General features: G+C 37.7%; 1 protein-coding gene across 1 annotated transcript in view; it reads right to left on the reverse strand.

The window, feature by feature from the left end:
• Positions 1-2098: 2098 nt before the first annotated feature.
• The window catches only part of kif1ca (kinesin family member 1C, a), a 62577-nt gene continuing 47550 nt past the window's right edge, over positions 2099-17125 (reverse strand). Inside the window, exons 13-24 of the mRNA XM_081367282.1 lie at positions 16019-16179; positions 15079-15158; positions 13708-13783; positions 13183-13262; positions 13006-13100; positions 12148-12231; positions 10448-10628; positions 10176-10248; positions 7838-7936; positions 6536-6706; positions 5019-5390; positions 2099-4216 (exon numbers count right to left, since the gene is read on the reverse strand). Coding sequence (XP_081223408.1) covers positions 3329-4216; positions 5019-5390; positions 6536-6706; positions 7838-7936; positions 10176-10248; positions 10448-10628; positions 12148-12231; positions 13006-13100; positions 13183-13262; positions 13708-13783; positions 15079-15158; positions 16019-16179 — 2360 coding nt within the window. The 3' untranslated portion in view covers positions 2099-3328. The remainder of the gene's footprint in view (positions 4217-5018; positions 5391-6535; positions 6707-7837; positions 7937-10175; positions 10249-10447; positions 10629-12147; positions 12232-13005; positions 13101-13182; positions 13263-13707; positions 13784-15078; positions 15159-16018; positions 16180-17125) is intronic.

A 17125-nucleotide genomic window follows, 5' to 3' on the forward strand; every position in this document is an offset into this window, starting at 1 on the left:
GCATCCTGATAAAGTTCCCTTGGCCTCTGGAATTAAAATAGCCCCACATCATCACATAGCCTTCACCATACCTTGAGATTGGCATGGTTTTATTTCAGTTAGCCTTATAGCTAGTTTGATTTGCATTGCTTTATCAGGATGCATAATATCCTAAAAAAAATTTTTTTTAAATACTTAAAAATAAAAATCTGCCTGCCTCTATGGGAATTTAACATAGGGGTGTCCAAACTTATGCACCCTGTATTTTAAGGAAGAACATTTATTTATTTACGATACATTATTCATTCACAAAGAAAATTGGTGTCCTTAAAGGTTGGATTTTTCCTAATTTTTTAAATTAAGGCATTAAGTTCAATTTCCAAAAGATGATTTTTTTATTCCTCTTTTTAGTCAACTTTAGCATGGGTGCCTAAACTTATGCATAGCACTGTATATATATATATATATATATATATATATATATATATATATATATATATATATATATATTGTATTTAGGCCTATCTATCTATATATATATATATATATAGGTCTATATTGACTAATTTATCATTGTAGCCTTATTTAAGTTGATTTTCTGTATACTGTGTATTTATTTTTGGACTAATAGTGGTTAATAAAGTCCAATAATGGTATGAGAGAGTGTCAGTGGTAATATCATTGTGTTCCTATTGGTCAGTGTTAGAGGATCTGTGTAACAACTGAGGCTTAGCCTGACAGTTAGCCTGCCCTGGACCAGGCTAGTTTCCCAGCATAAGTTGCCGGGGTAACTGAGTTTGAACTTTTTTAAGTTTGATTTATGAAACCGAATCTACCAAAAATAAGCCTGACTAACCGAAATAAGCCTGGCTTATACTCTAATCTTGGTTTATGGAACAGCCCCCTGGTCAATGAACAATAAGCTGGGTTAAGAAAATGCATTTAACATAAAAACAAAATAGTACATACTTCCCCATTAAAGCGATCTATTGTATAAAGTGCTATAAATTAAACGTGACATGACTTGACTGCTGCATTGCACAGATCATGTTACAAACATCACATCACTGATCAGATTCTTAAAGGTGCAATAAGTGATTCTCCACAGACACATTTTTGTTATGCTGGTTGAAAGTCTCCTCATAACTTGATAGCAATCACTATGTTAATGTGATGCTAAATGTATTTTTATCGTCTGTGGAAGTCATATGATCATAAAATGTTCATTCAATCATTGCATTTGGTCCGAATAAAAGTAATGTGTTTCCTTTCAGTCGACGTGTTTGCATGCCACTGCGCAGCCTGTTCACGCACGTTGTTTACGTTCATTATTGGAGTATTGTTACTCACTGTAGGAGTACAGTAATGTTTTCTCACCAGTGAATGACACATGATGTAATCCAATAACGTGGTCTCTGGTCGTCTCGGTTCTGGTCTGTGTGTGTTCATGTGTTTTGAAGGAACCCTGGCTTTGAGGGTAGGATCTCATGCTTTCAATGCTAGCAGGCTAAAGTTAGCATTTCCTAGACCACCTATTGCACCTTTAACTGCTGTTCTCACCACTTATTTTTGCTGTGCGTTTATTTTATTCAGAGGAAAGCATGCAGCAAATATCGACTACTAACATATTTGTCTGTCTTGTATTTTGGAAACTATACACAAACAATTTGTGCTTTTATTAAACAAATACATCAACTGGAACAATTCATTTATTTTTTATTTTTTTCAGTTGTAGATCATTTTCAGTTGAGAACTTACAAATGGTCAAAATAGGAATAACAGCATGTCCTAACCAAGTGCGACAAGAATACAGCGAGAATTCAGTGGTTGTTGCCCATGATTTATTTATCAATCAACTGTCTGATAACAGACCTTAGTCAGGGTAGACACCATATTGAATTTAACATGGATGAAAACAAGGCTGAGGAATAGAGTCAGGCTTTACATGTGCTGTATAAAAGGTCCTACATCACGTCACTTTAAAAACTAAACATCGGTAACACTTTAGTTTATAGCGTCCAATTCTCACTATCAACTAGTTGCTTATTAGCATGCATTATATTGGCTGTTTATTAGTACTTATAAAGCACATATTAATGCCTTGACCATATTCTACATCCCTTAATCCTACACAATATGTAAACTGAATAACCACCTTAGTTTGTAAGGTGGTTATTCAGTTTAGATTATTAATAAGCAGTAATTAGGAGTTTATTAAGGCAAAAGTCATAGTTAATAGTGAGAACTGGACACTAAACTAAAGCGTGACTGAAAAACTGTTGTCTACTGAAAGTCTTTTGGAAAGATATTTCATCAGCACGTTATTGAACAACAGTACAATCCATTGAAAAGATGTAGTATTTGGCTAGTGTCACAGAGTCCGACTTTTGACTATTGGCATAAAGTCTGGTCCACTGTAGCTTATTCTGGCCAAAAATAAGAATCAAACACCAAATATTTTTTTCCCTGTACGTTAAATGATGCATGAATTGATAAATATAATAGCATATCAGCTCATTTGTTTTTAGTATACAGCTGCGGGATTTGAACTCCGCGTAAGTTGTTTGCTGCCAACTCTCATTGAAAATGAATTACTTTGTCACTTCGCTGCAGCAAAGTGTTGTTAGTGTGATTGCACCTGAACAGAGAAGAGATCGAATCATTGTCTCTTTATCATGATGGTAACAAGAAAAGAAAAGAATTCGCCACCCTAATTGTTAGCACTTAACAGTTTTAGGATTATGTATCCCATGTCTTTTTATCCCCTAACAACAGAAGACAATTTCTGAAACACATGCCTCTCAAGATGCAAGAATAGAAGGATATAAATGAATGGCAAGATTAAAAAAAGGAGGAAAAACAGCAACTATAAAAAAGGCAGCATCCAAAGCAGAGTCTGAGGGCTAATAAATCACCAAATTCTTTGGCTTTTCAGAAGGCACAATGTAAAATCATCAGATATCCAACAGAACTCTCCAAATAGCTTCATATAACCAAACACAATGTCAATGTTGCAGTGCACTGTGCGACATAAGAAGCTCAATTCTCTTGCAAACACATATGCTTTCAATTTATAACCTACTTATAGATATATATATATACATCTGAATAACATATAGATATGTGCACACATAAAATCAGGTATTGTCGATGCAGGTATGAAACTGCAATATGTACATAAAAATCCCGGTGCATAAAATGTTTCGTCTTCTTTCGTACAGCATTGTTATTGCACTAGGGAGTTTCTCCCTTCCTATTTCAGCATCTAAAACCCTTCCACAACAAACCACAACACTGTATCTGAGGGTCCCGAGTCCTTTCCGAGAACTACGCACAAGATCAGATGAAATCAGGTCTCCATGGGGGTGCTGTTGTAATCTGGGATTGATGGTGGATTGGGATTGGCTTCAGACCTAAACTGGGTCATCTCTGGAGGGTTGTCCTGCGGATGAGGGTGCTGGTAGTGGTTGTACTGTGAGTTGGGGTGTTTGTAAAGACCTTGTCTGGTTTGGTTGTAGTTATAGTGCTGGAATCCATCTCCAACAGACTGGTCTGAAGCAAAATTGGGATTGTACCAGGTGTAGCGCGCTCTACCTTGCTTGTGCTGCCCTTGGACTGAGCCGCCGTCTTTACGCTCGGCCTGCTCGTTGGTTAAATATCCATCGAATGGATTGCGCCCCCTGTTTCGTGGTCGTTGCCTGTTTCCCCAGTTACCCTGATTGCGCCGTTGTTGTTGATGATGATTGTGTGGCCATTGGCCCTTGTTTGGCGAGGGAGAAGACTGGAAGGTATGAACCGAATCAGTATTGGAGGACTGAGCAGATGGGTCCAGTCCACCTTCTTGGTTTGCAGATGGGCCCCAGAAGAAGCCTCTGTGCTGGGGATTATTCTTAAACGGGAACTGTAGCTTCCTCTCTTGAGGTGGCAAAAAGCGTCCGGTGCCTGGCATGAAAGGCCCGTTGGGGCTGCGAGCGGTTTGAGAATTGAAAGATGGATTTGAGAATCGAGATGATGCTGTACTAAACGGGTTGTTCTGAGAGTGTCCCGAGGGAGCGGTGTAGACGGCACTGTTCGGCTGATTGTTGGTTCCTCTGCGGCGTTTAGGGTCGTGGAACTTCTCCGGGTACTGCCAGCGATGACGACCCCGCCGGTACCCAGAATCCTCATCGCGTCGGTGGACTTGTGCTGCCGGTTCATCATCTCTGACCCCACCCAATGTAATGTCCTCATCGTCTCCCTGAAATACAAAACAAAGAGAGAACCTTGACATTGGATTTAAAGGTACACAAAGTGATTTGTGTTTAGTATTGTTACCTTGTTACTGTACTTCAGTGCATTTTCTTCTAACTCTACTTTATGTATTAGGAAATAATCCTTTACTTCATTACATTCCAAAGCATAATATCTTACTTTTACTCAATTACATTATAAAAAACATTGTTTCTCACGATTTCAAAATCGAGACCTGCTCCGAGATGTGATAGTAATGTCAGTGAAAGAAGGGATTAAATCAAAATAAAAGTCCCGCTTCCGACACTTATCAGTCAAACAGAACACTTATCGGCCAATACAAAGCATTAAAAAATAAATAATTAAATAAATAAAAATATCGGCTGATTTATTGGCCTTGGCAATATCTCGGTTGACCACTACATGGCATTACGCCTTTAATACAAGTACATGATTTGTATATATATCCTTCTTCAAAGCTTAATTTAAATCAATGCTAATAATAGGATGGGGTTACACAAGATGAAATCAAACATCTTTGTTTTGAAGTGTCGTTTCGGGACTGGTTTATCGAAAATAATTAATGCCATATTAACACATCAATAATTTAATCCAATAAATAATCGCATACATTTTAAGCACAAATTTAGCACAAGTTTTTCAGGCAGACTGGTGCACCGACTCCTGGAGGTTGCGTAAGGCGAGTTTATCAGATTTTCAGTTTCGTTTGCATCATACGGTTAGTAAATGGACTGGGGAGAAGAAGTGTAAGTACATTTTGTGGCTGATTCTAGATTTACAAGCGTTACCTGAACTTCGACAGGGAATATCTTCTCCATCTTCACCATGCGATCCCTCAGCGATCGGATCTCCTCATCCTTCATATTATTCTGTATCTTCACTTCCTGCAGTATATCAGTCAACTTGTCTATATGAGCCTTGAGATCTCCCATATCGTTCTTTCCTCCCTCATTCCCTCCTCCTCCTCCTGCTGTTCTTTCCTCCCGGTCTCCCTCCTCTTCTCCGATGCCCACAGTCTCACATACGTCCTTCGCCACACTTTTCCAAGTCTCTCTCTCCTGAGGGTCTTTTTGGCCGTATGTCCGACAAAGCTCCTTCATCCTGACAATGGCCAAGGCCTCGATCTCTTGCCGTGTGTGCCGAAAGTCTCCAAGCGCCACCTTTAGAGGAGGAATAAAAAGAGATGCTCCTGTTAATGTAAACTCCTGCTTATGCAAGTGTCTGCAAGACATTAATACACATATGGTCGGTGACAAGCCAATCGGATTGGTGCATGCAGTTTTGAGGAAACTTTTGTCATTTCTGTTTGCAATATGCAACTACACACGACAAAAGGTTCTTTTCCATGTTAATCAGAGTTTTGTCCTAACCGGCCGCGACACGCGACGATTCGATTTTAGAAACGGTTTCTATTTTTCTGTGACGTCGCGACTCGCGCTGGAACAACAGACACGGAGTGTGGCAGTGATAATCTCAGGTACTGTTTAAGTGCTTTATTTAATGTTAAAAGCGTGAAATGTGACTTTGAATATCATTTAGTGCTCCAGCTTTGTGGCTGTAAAAGAAACAAAGGATAATTCACCTCAGATCTTGAAATTAAACAAATGGAAACAAGAACGTTCAAACTGTGAACAAATAAGTGTATTCTTTAAAAAAGATTGTTTTAGTAACTCAGTAGCCTATGTATTTTTAATAATATTTGTGAATTTGATTATGTTGCTACTTATCTATTTTCTTGCGAGTGCGTCAAGATTACTCTCCGGTGCCGCGAGACTCCACCCACACGCTGTTCTGATTGATTTTGACGTTATACAAGTTATTTTTAGCGTCTAATGAATGCAAAAGCATTCGCAGTCGTGTCGCATCTAGTGTGGACAGCCAAATTATTTGTCACTGGAATCTTATCGCTTCGCATCTGGTTAGGACACAGTGTGAGGCTAAAAACCCATTCATACAAAGGACGATAACTAGAACGATAATTATAGTTTTTAAAATTTAAAAGTACACACTAAAACGGGACAGCGATACAATAATATTGGAATTATTTTCAAAATGACTTTTTCAACGTTAGTTGACAATAATAGGCTTAGTTGACCAAATTTTAATTAGTCAGTTAGTCGCAGATGATTAAATGAATGGACAGATCGTTAACACTATGGCCATGTGTTAAATTCATTGACCTCAAACATGGCTTATCATTTGAAATATGCGCCTAACATTAGTCACTTTAAATGGCCACTCACTCTAACATTAACCTAGATAAATGTGCGCTATTTTCAGCCACATATGGAACACAATGAGGAACCTCATAGCAGATCTCTTTAACAGCCTGTGTGCGAAGCTCTTCCAGGCTGAGTTTGTGCTTGGACTCCTGGGAGGCAGGTATGCGTCGGCGCTGCGGGATCTGATACACACGCAGCGGCTCCCTCCTCTTCCCACTGCTGGGCAAACCACACTTCTTCACGATAGACTGCATCTGCAAACATTTAGCAAGAACAGAAGACTTACTTCCTGGCCAGTCAGAAACGAACTGTTCAGAAACAGAATGCAGTGGTCTCGAGATGAGCTTTTAAAACTCAAACAATCTCCAGACCATGTCTCAAAAACACTATTATTTTTTTAAAAATATGACAGCAAGATGCAATGATTGATTGATAATTGTTTATTATTTAACATCATGCCAGCAAACACTGCTATATTCATGGCGAGAAAAAAAGTAAAGAAAAACTAAAAATAAAAGACAAGTAAAAAACTTTTTAAAAAGGTTTTTAAAGTTGATCTTTGATCAAATAAAAAACAAATCTGGTTTCACTTCATTAAAAACTCACACACACAAATTCTTGACATCTAATCAAAAATGAAATAAGATGACTAATACATAATATGTGAAATAAATTCTAATAAATATTTCCCAAAATACTGCATATTGAGCAGCATAACATGCAAGGTATGGAAAACGTTAACCTAAAAATGTATTTTCATATTCTCTATACTCTTATGTTGTTCCAAACACGTATAGCTTTTTTAGCATGGAACACAAAAGCAGAATTTAATACGGCCGCTCTTTTCAATACAAAGAGAGAGAATGAACACCATAATTGTCTCATAAAAGTGGTTCATGTGACGTGTGCAAAATTTCACAATAAGTCTTCTTACGCCTTATAAAAGCTTTGTGACAAAAGCTTTGTGAACAATGATGTAAATAAATAAGTTATAATGCAAGAGTTTGGATTAAAAATACATGTATACACTCCTGAGAACAAACAGTCAGAGAGAACAAAACACACACAACAGTGTTGTGAAAGGAACAATGAATGAGATGCCAAAGCCGCTTTAAGGCAATCCTCCGAGGTTAGCCGAAAAGTGAAACGCTGTGGTACGCAGGGAAGGAGACCACAGTTCGTTTTTTTTAATGAAAGTCAATGTAGGAGAGGCTTCAATAGACTTAATAAACTAATTTAGAGGAAAACAGCTTATTTAAATGAATCAACAACCTAAGCAATTTCAAAACAAGGTTGATTGTGCATGTGTTAGAGAGACAAACCAAGTAAATCAGTCAAATGAGTTCAGTATCAATGTATTGGTGTTCCAGGGGTGTGTGTCTCACCTTGTTAGCAGGTAGTTTCTCTCTGAGAGAAGAGATGAGCCTCCAGCTCTCCTCACAGGACCTCTTATCGGAGTCATCACCACTGTCTGAGTCTGCATACTGCACACAGAGACAGAAAGACACATTAGCTTGTTTCTAAAACCTAGTGAACTGCATTTACTGTAGCTTTTATGGCAATGTGCTAGCTGTCATGGGACTGCTTAACGGATGAAATTGGAGCGCTCTGCATACATCAGGCAGGCATTCTGCACACCACACACACATAGCGCTGCTCACACAAAGCACACAGGAGTCTGGACTCATGATATGATGCAAAGCTTGGTCCACATTGAAAACTGGAATTCAAATTACTTTGTTTCAAATGTTTTCACAATACTGCAAAATACTTTTAATTCCAAAGGAAAAAGTTATAATGGTTATAAAAACAAGGGTATGGGGTACCAGACTGACCCCTGTCCGTCTCGATCTTTCTAAACCAGCTTGATTGGGCTCTTTTGGAGTTTGTTTCAGGAGTTCGAAACAACTTGTCAAAGCTAAATTTTCAGCTGGTAAACACCTTAGTACTGCCACTGGTCTGCTGTAATAGGTGGGTGTGGCTCTGAGGCTCCGCCTACTTTGAAGTGTAATCATTTCTGGGTAATTTCTTCTGTTCAGTTCTTTGAGGTCAGACATGAGTAAATCATGAACACACTGGAGAGTCGCTTTATTGTAGAAAATCTTAATTCTAAATTAAAGAGACACTGTCACTGTTTTTAAAGTTTAATAATGTAAAGCTGCTTGCTTTTATTGTATAAAGCGGTATATAAATAAATGTGACATGACTGGAGTGCTGAATTGCACATGTCCACATCGCTCTGAGCCAATGCTTTCTTAACTGCAGTTTCTCACTGATGTCACTATTGTTGTATTCATTTTGTAACTGAGAGAAAAGCGCACAGCAGCACATATGTACAGGTGTAAACAGGGCCTGAATCTGCATCATGTAAGCCCGACTAAAGGTCCAATGGCGGTTTTCCAATAATACGGGTGAAGGGTCTCACGATCACAATCTTGCCAGCTTCGGTCACTAAACAGAGGTAATTGCTATATACCTGAGATCGGTCGCATTCACACTTACACAAAGATACTTTGGTATAAACCCCATGGAATTGCATACACTTCAATTAAACATAACGTTTACTTCAGTAGAGGTATGGCCACTACTACAGATATAAGCTGACCAACTTTACTTGTCTTATAATAGCTTTGGATTGGCCATGCCGTGATTTCTCACGTACACTTATCTAAAGTAACATTCAATTAAAACAGAGCTAAGACACACCCAGATTTGGTCAAGCAGCATTTGCTGCCCTTAACGGAAATTCACTTCTTGTCTTTGCAAAACCAAGTACACTTGAATTAGTGCCGAATATTAGTCGTCACTAATCTGACGCAAAACTTGCGGTAACATACGAATGCATTTATTCTACTTGGGAAAACAATTTCAGAGCAAGTCATAATAAAATCAAATGTAACAATTTATAACGTCAGGTAAATGTATCATGCCAATTTCATAATCAGTTTAAAGATAATAAATACAAAACATCAAATGCTCTGGAATAAAGAGAGAAGATGCAAACCTGACATTATAAAATACATGATGCTGAGAGTCTTGGCCACTCTCAGGATCACAAGCTAATTTGAGTTACAAATCGCCACGAGCCTTCTTCAGCATCTCCCTACATACTCAGACCAAGGCAGAAACCTCTCTTCAAATGTAAACATGAGTTCACAGTGGGAATTTGCATTAATCACCATCCCAGACTTACTGGGGACAGAGGTTGATTTACATGGAAACATTTGCTAACAATGGGAATTTGCATTTAGAGTTTATACCTTTGGGAGCAGAATGCCATTTGCCTGGAAGACAAACCCTCCTCTGTGTGCAAGTTATCTCTAAACTCTTAAAATCTTTATTGCCTTTTGGTTTACATCTGTGGAGAATGAGACATTTGTAGCAGTCGCACTGAGACATTTCAAATGATACCAAACGTGTAATACTGTATGATAATTATTCACATTAAACCATATCGATTCTTGGGTGAATTTTGGTGATCTCAGCATGAGATAGAAGGAACGGGGGAAGAGGGAAAGAGATGTAGATTAGGATGATTCTGAGGTGAGACTTGCGTCTCGAATGGTGCACAAGAGAGAGTTCAAATGTTAATTTCCTTTGTTCTCTCAGAGAGTTGAGTTGTCTTACAATCACAAGACTCTGGATCTCAAACCTGGTCCTGGAGTACCCCCATCACTACACATTTTGGATGTCTCTCATATCTTAAACAGTGTCTTTTCTTACTAGTCTCTGCTGTTCCAGAATCTGGTCGGCCTCTTCCTTCTCTTTGCGGTACTGATTCTCCAGATCCTGCAGTCTAAGAGAGGGTGGGTTTGAGAGAGAGAAAACATTAGCAAAGAAACAGGTTTTACAAGGTCATCTTGGACCAGTAACAAACCAGCAACCTCGTTCCAAAAACCAGCTTGGCCATGCATTTTAATATTCATTTCACATACAAGGCTATGACCTGAACACAGATCCATCCATATAGGAACATTTGTTTGATGTGTATTCACCTCTTCTCCATCTCCTGCTTTATGTCAATGCCTTGTTTCTCCAGCAGCTCTTTCTGTGCGTAGCTCCAGTCCACTGGCTCCCCCTGCTGTTCCTGTGTGGCACTGCGCTCTCTCTCCAGGCGGGCCTGCTCAGGGTGGTTAAACCTGAACACATGGTTCTTCCCCATCACTATACGGTTACCTATACAAGCACAGGACAAAGAAGAACACAGGAGTTTTCAAGCTACGGTAAAGATGCATGATTGGAATGACATATTACCGCTCTACCATTTGTGCAGAACACAGAACAGAGTGAGAAAAATATCCAGATGAGCAGTGACATTTGCCATAAAAGTTTAGTATATCACAAGAGAACAATGCCCTGGTTGTTGTATCCCACAATTCGGTTAGTTCACCCAAAAAAGAAAATTCTGTCATTACTTTCGCTCATATTCAAAGACAAATTATATTTTTAATGAAAACGGAGATATTTCTGTCCCTCCATTGAAAGTCTTTTCACCTAAAACTCTGAGGCTTCAAAACATTCATAAAGAGATTGTAAAACTTATCCATATGAATCAAGCGGTTTAATCAAAGTCTTCTGAGGAGACACAATCACTTTATATTATGTACAGATTGAATTTAGACTTTTATTCACATCAGCGTTCATACAGATACTGTAAAATGAAATTCCAGGACTTAAGGACTTTTCAAGCTCTACTTTTTTGGTTTTCAAGGAATACAATCAGAGATCTCACTTATCAAACAATATCTTTATTATATTTCAAATTCTAAAAAAGGTAAACAGATAAACAAAAATAAACGTATAAAACAAAACGGTACAAATGAAGTGCAACACAAGCAATGACTGTGGTAACTTTAACCATTGAAAGGATAATATGACAAAGATATCGCTTTACTCAAACTGATTTTTTCTCTTCCATGAATATATGATTGACTTGAAGAATAAAAGCTGTATAAGCTGTATACTTGGATATATATGAGCAATATCACTCATAGCCATGCGAAATGGCTCTACATCTATATCAGAAGGGTTGCAGCGTTGACTTTGTGTGAAAAGTTTGTTTTATCAATAAAATTAAACACTAATTTTACATATATTGTCTTTCAATAATTCAAGTACTTCTTCATAAATAAAATATGGCTGTTTTCAAGGGTTTTCCAGGACTTAAATTTCAAAACGTCAAATTCAAGTACTTCAAGCACTGTAAGAACCTTGTACGAACCCTGACACATAGACATTGATCAGCGAACATAAACAGAAGCTCAACTGAACCTGCTTGACGCGCGAGAACAAACCTGTTCTATTTGTTCTCATGCTTGAGCTTCCATTTACCAACTTTAAATGCTTTATGTTTGTTTACTGACTGTGTTCCAAATGTGAACTAACGTCTTATGAATTTAGAACAACACAAGGGTGAGTAATTGATGATGAATTTACATTTTTGGGTGAACTAACCCTTTAAGACTTTTATAAACAAAATGTAAAAATGCATTATAACTGCAGTTATTTCCAAATGAAAAGTATTTGAAATGTTTACCGTTGCATGTTAAGTCCTGTATAACAGCATTTTATGTAAAATAATAGTTGGCAGTTTTGTGCGGCGAGGTGTGTAGTGTAGTAAACAATACACTAGTATTCCATTCTGAACCACGCAATTAAAAACACATCAAAAATGTCTTGAAAAAAAAAAAGTCACCTTGTTTGAGTACGACACCGTCATTGATGCGTTTGCCATTGACGTATGTTTCTGCTCCAACTAACGGCTCCAAAGTCACCACCACTGCAGACACAGACACACACACACACACACACACACACACACACACACACACACACACACTTAAGTTTGAGTTGTGATAACATTAAAACATCAAAATGGCTTTCTCATGCCTAAAACATCACTTGTTGATGTGGCAAAATACATTGTTTTTAAAACTTTACTGCATTATATAACTACTATACAAGTATATGGCTACTTATGTGACATAAAATGTATGGATATTTATGTAATATTTTATATACACATAGCCCTTAACTACTGTGTCAGTAAGATTTTTTTAAATGTTTTTGAAAGAAGTCCCTTATGTTCACCAATGCTGCATTTATTTGATCAGAAATACAGTAAAACACTAATATTGAGAAATACTATTCCAATTCAAAAGAACGTTTTTCTACGTGAATATATTTGAAAATCGAATTTATTCCTGTGATCAAAGCTGCATTTTCAGCATCATTACTCCAGTCTTCAGTGTCACATGATCCTTCGGAAATCATTCTAATATGCTGATTTGCTGCTCACTAAACAGTTCTAATTATTATTATTATTATTATTATTATTGTTGAAAACAATGGTGCTACTTAATTTTGTGTGTGAAATCGTGATTTTTTTTTAAGGATTCAAGAGTTTATTGACATATGTACTACATTCTTTGATGAATAGAAAGTTCAACAGAACAGCACTGATTTTAAATAGAAATCTTCTGTAACATTATGTCTTTCGTGTCACTTTCGTGGGACTCCGTGAATGTAATGAAAGTCATGTGACTGCTCTCACCCTCGTTATTGTCATTGACTTCACTGCAGAAGACGCAATGCAGCTCCTTTATAAACTGACCACTAAGACGAATATCCACATCCTCCTGACCAACTCTGCAACACACACACAGTCATGAGACACACAGTGCAGTATTTACAAAGAAACAGATCAGTCCTTCAAACACTCACTGCTCACCTAGTGACTCCATCTTTAATATAATAGATCAGACACTCTGACATCAGAGGATCCTCGTTCAGATTCACCAGGTTGGGCGTCTGGGGACAAAACACATACTCAAAAACCTGGAAGCATTTTGGACATCTTAAGTGCTAGGATAGTAGAGTATGAGCACAAATCATAATTTGTGTGTTTTAGAGAAGCTTTGAGACTCAAGGTGCGGTCACATTAGCAATATTTCGGTGAAATCACATGGGCACGTTCTATCGTCAATAGTGTAGGGATGTATGAAGCACAGCTCACACAGAAGTCACAGATCTTTGTTAGTCAACAGTCCAGCAGATTTTCTTGACCAACTTGAACCCGTTGTGAAATCAGCATGGGGCAATCTTTCGCCCTCACGCACAAATCCTGATTGATGAATTCCTATCGAAATGACTGGATTTGGTCTGAGAAACCGTAAATGTGACCGCACCTTTAAAGCAGCTCTGACAAAATGTGTATTGTAAACAGCGCAATACAGATAAATATGACTTGACTCACTCTTTTAGGTGAGAAAACACCCACTGTTCCTCCATCCTCTTTCACAGACACACCCATCTCAGCCAGCAGTGACTCCCTAATGCGTCACAACAGAGAGAAACGGTGTGGGGTTAGTCTCACTGGACTATCAGCGTGAAGTCTAGTCCACATCGCAGATTATTCTAGCCAAGGACAGGCCACTGAGGCTGGAGTCAGCTGACTGACATGGAAAGCACACTGGGGTCAGGAGTGTTGACTATCCAACAGGAGATTAGTTGGTTAAGGCGGCATCTAGTGGTATCGTCTATGATAATATCATAATTATTGTTTAAATGATGTGCAAGCTGACATTTCCTGAGTAGGTCGCTTGTTTTGCAAACAACAAATAAAAACACCTTGATGCAGATGGAGAGACTCAAGAATGTAGACAACATGTGGACAACATTTCTGAATGGTTAGTTGGTGAATTTATGTAGCTTATGTGTAGTTATCTTCTAGTCATTGATTAGCATATTCTGTCTTGATAATCTATAAATCATGTTCCGGGGCGGGGTTTATGTAAATTCTAGGGTTGGTGATGTCACTAACCCGGGAGGAATGTGGTGTAGTCTCTATCAGCCGTTTGTTGTAGTCCTTAAAAGGCAATTTCTTTAAAAGCAAATATCTCCCTTTGCTTTGAACTTTGGGTGTTGTAACTTTGCAGATGTTGTTTATGCTCAAACAGCAACATGTACACTAACTGAAGTTAGAAAAGTGAAATCATAAATCAACCATGCCTTTAAGCTATATCAAACAAGCAAGAGTGCCGTTTTCTCAAATATCAGCACGATTGTAAGTCATGTTGATTTTATAACGGTTAACATTTAGCTAATTCTATACAAAATATTGCCTTTTTTTTAAACAAAAATTTCCCAATGAAATCACAGCAGAATTGTTTTGCGTCTCTGAGTCCCACAGTTACTGAATGAATCCGTGTTTTGAACGAATCAGTTTAATGAACGATTCAACGACTGAATGAATCAACCGTTTGAACGTCAGTGGCTCGACTCAGTGGTTTCGCTGCTTATAATATATAACGCTGCTCTGTTTACGGTTTGTATATTCGCATCCTAGCTCTTCCCTTTTTGAAAGATCACCGTCACGTGCTTGTATGAAGACTCATTTCCTATCATACAGGCACAGAACGTGTGTTCGTAGGCCATTGGCTGTAGTCTTTGCAGTGGATTCAAGCTCAACTTCTCAGCCCAGATGCACTAGTTCTTGTCAGTTTGGTGTATCTGGACATTTACATTCACAGGGTAAATTTATTCCATAAATTACATCCTAATTCAGTCCATTACAAGAGTTTATGTTATAATTGTGCACACATTTTGAATACTGCGAACACTTCACCTGTCTTGTCGTATCGACTCGGTTTTCCTGAGTTTCTCTTCCCATGTTTCATTCAGCTCTGCAATTATCTTCTCCGTTTCCTGTTGGAGACGGTCCAACAATGGCAGTCAGACATATTTTATTTTTGGTAAACATACATACACACACACACACACACACACACACACACACACAAATACATGTTTTTGTTTGAACATTCTGCATCTGCTGACATTGGCTTAGTTGACATCATCTTTTGGAAGGTGGAGTAGCTGCTGAACTTAGCAAAACATCTAACATTTGTTACCAACTTTAATACTAAGCAGCTGAATTATGAAAATACCTTCCCCAACAAGCTGTTGCTGTTCTGGTATTTGGCTGTTGTTGGTAACAGAAGTGTCTGTAGCCGCGTTTCCATTGCCCTTCAAATTGCGCAATTGTGAATTGAAAATATGCCCAAAGGAAACATGTCAATTTCGCAAAAACTCACATGAGGAGGTTTTTCAGGCAATTCGAAAAAGGAATATTTCGCAAAACTGCAATGGAAACAGTTTTTGTGCATTTACAGGTCAGCTGATGTAGATGACGCGGTGTGATTGGACAGAATACGAGACTGAGTTCTTTATTAAATTCATAAAAGACAAAAGGATTTACAGGAATAATGGATTCTAAACCTCAAAGAAATGCCACAATCAAGACATATCTACGTTTGCTTCCATGAATAATAATTATAATGTCCAGTGTGGTGGCTGTGATATATATATATATATATATATACCTAACAACGTCCGTTGCAATGATTTTTGGAATGACTTATCGCAAGAGGAAAAAATTAAGTTTTAGTCGCATAACATCGGTTAATGGAAACGCCGTCATTTCGCAATAGTTTTTTATCGATATTTAGAAAATTTGCAAAAGATTTGCGCAAATCTGTAATGGAAACGCGCCTTGTCATGTGTACCTTGAGTCTCTCCACGGCCTCCTCTTGGCTGATGTGTTCAGTGGGACTCGCGGGCGTCTCTCCCTCCATTGGTGCATCAGAGGTAGACTGTACATATGAGAGCGAGGGCTGATGGAGCTCACTTGATGCAACTCCTAAAGAGGGGCGGCCCGTTTCAGACCCTGAGAGAAAATGAGCATGCGAGTTATTTATTATGAAAAATGACAGGTGACTGTCTACAGCTAAAAGACACCATGAAATCAAAATTAGAAAGTGTGTCTGTTAACGTCAATGCATCATGTGACCATGCAATCAGATTACCCGCCCTAATACTCATTGCTGTAATGCAAAACCATTTCATTTCTCTAATACGGAAAAATACACTACCATTCATAAGTTTTTTTTTTAAATATATAGATACATCTTTGTTTAGCTGTTGCCTTTGGCTTGCTCAGTTGGGGATACTTAATTTAATTAATCAATCAACAATACTATTGATCAGCGTGGACGTTTTACACTAGAAACAAACATTGATGTACTATTTTATTTAATACTGTGAAGCTGCTTTGATACAATCTGTATTGTGAAAAGCGCTATGTAAATAAAGTTGACTTGACTTGACTAGTAAGGATGCATTAAATTGATCAAAAGTGGCAGAAATATTAATTAATAATATGAATTAATATTTGAATAAATTAAATATTTATTCAAATAAAATACTGTTTTTTAAATGGTAATATTTAATGGTATTAACGTAATTTTATCAAATAAATGCGGCTTGATGAGCAGAAGAGGCGTTTAAAAAAATAAATCTTACAGACCCCTCTTTTAAACAGTAGTGTACATTATTAAAAATGTTTAATTTTGCTGATAAAAAAAAATATATTCTTATTTTTAGAATAATACAGTCATTTATTATTTTGAGTAATGAGAATCACACATGAGAATAAATTTAAAAATGATGTCTATGCAAAAATCTGGTTCTGAATGCTTAAAATATATTACATTTTTTTCTTGATTTTGTGGTGATATCTGACGAACATGTTTTAGTGAGATATACCCACATCACTGCATATTGATATTAGACATACCAAAGATATTCTCTGAAGTTTTATGCCATCTTCAATT

Source organism: Scardinius erythrophthalmus, assembly GCF_964197995.2.
Source record: "Scardinius erythrophthalmus genome assembly, chromosome: 5".
NCBI lineage: Eukaryota > Metazoa > Chordata > Actinopteri > Cypriniformes > Leuciscidae > Scardinius > Scardinius erythrophthalmus.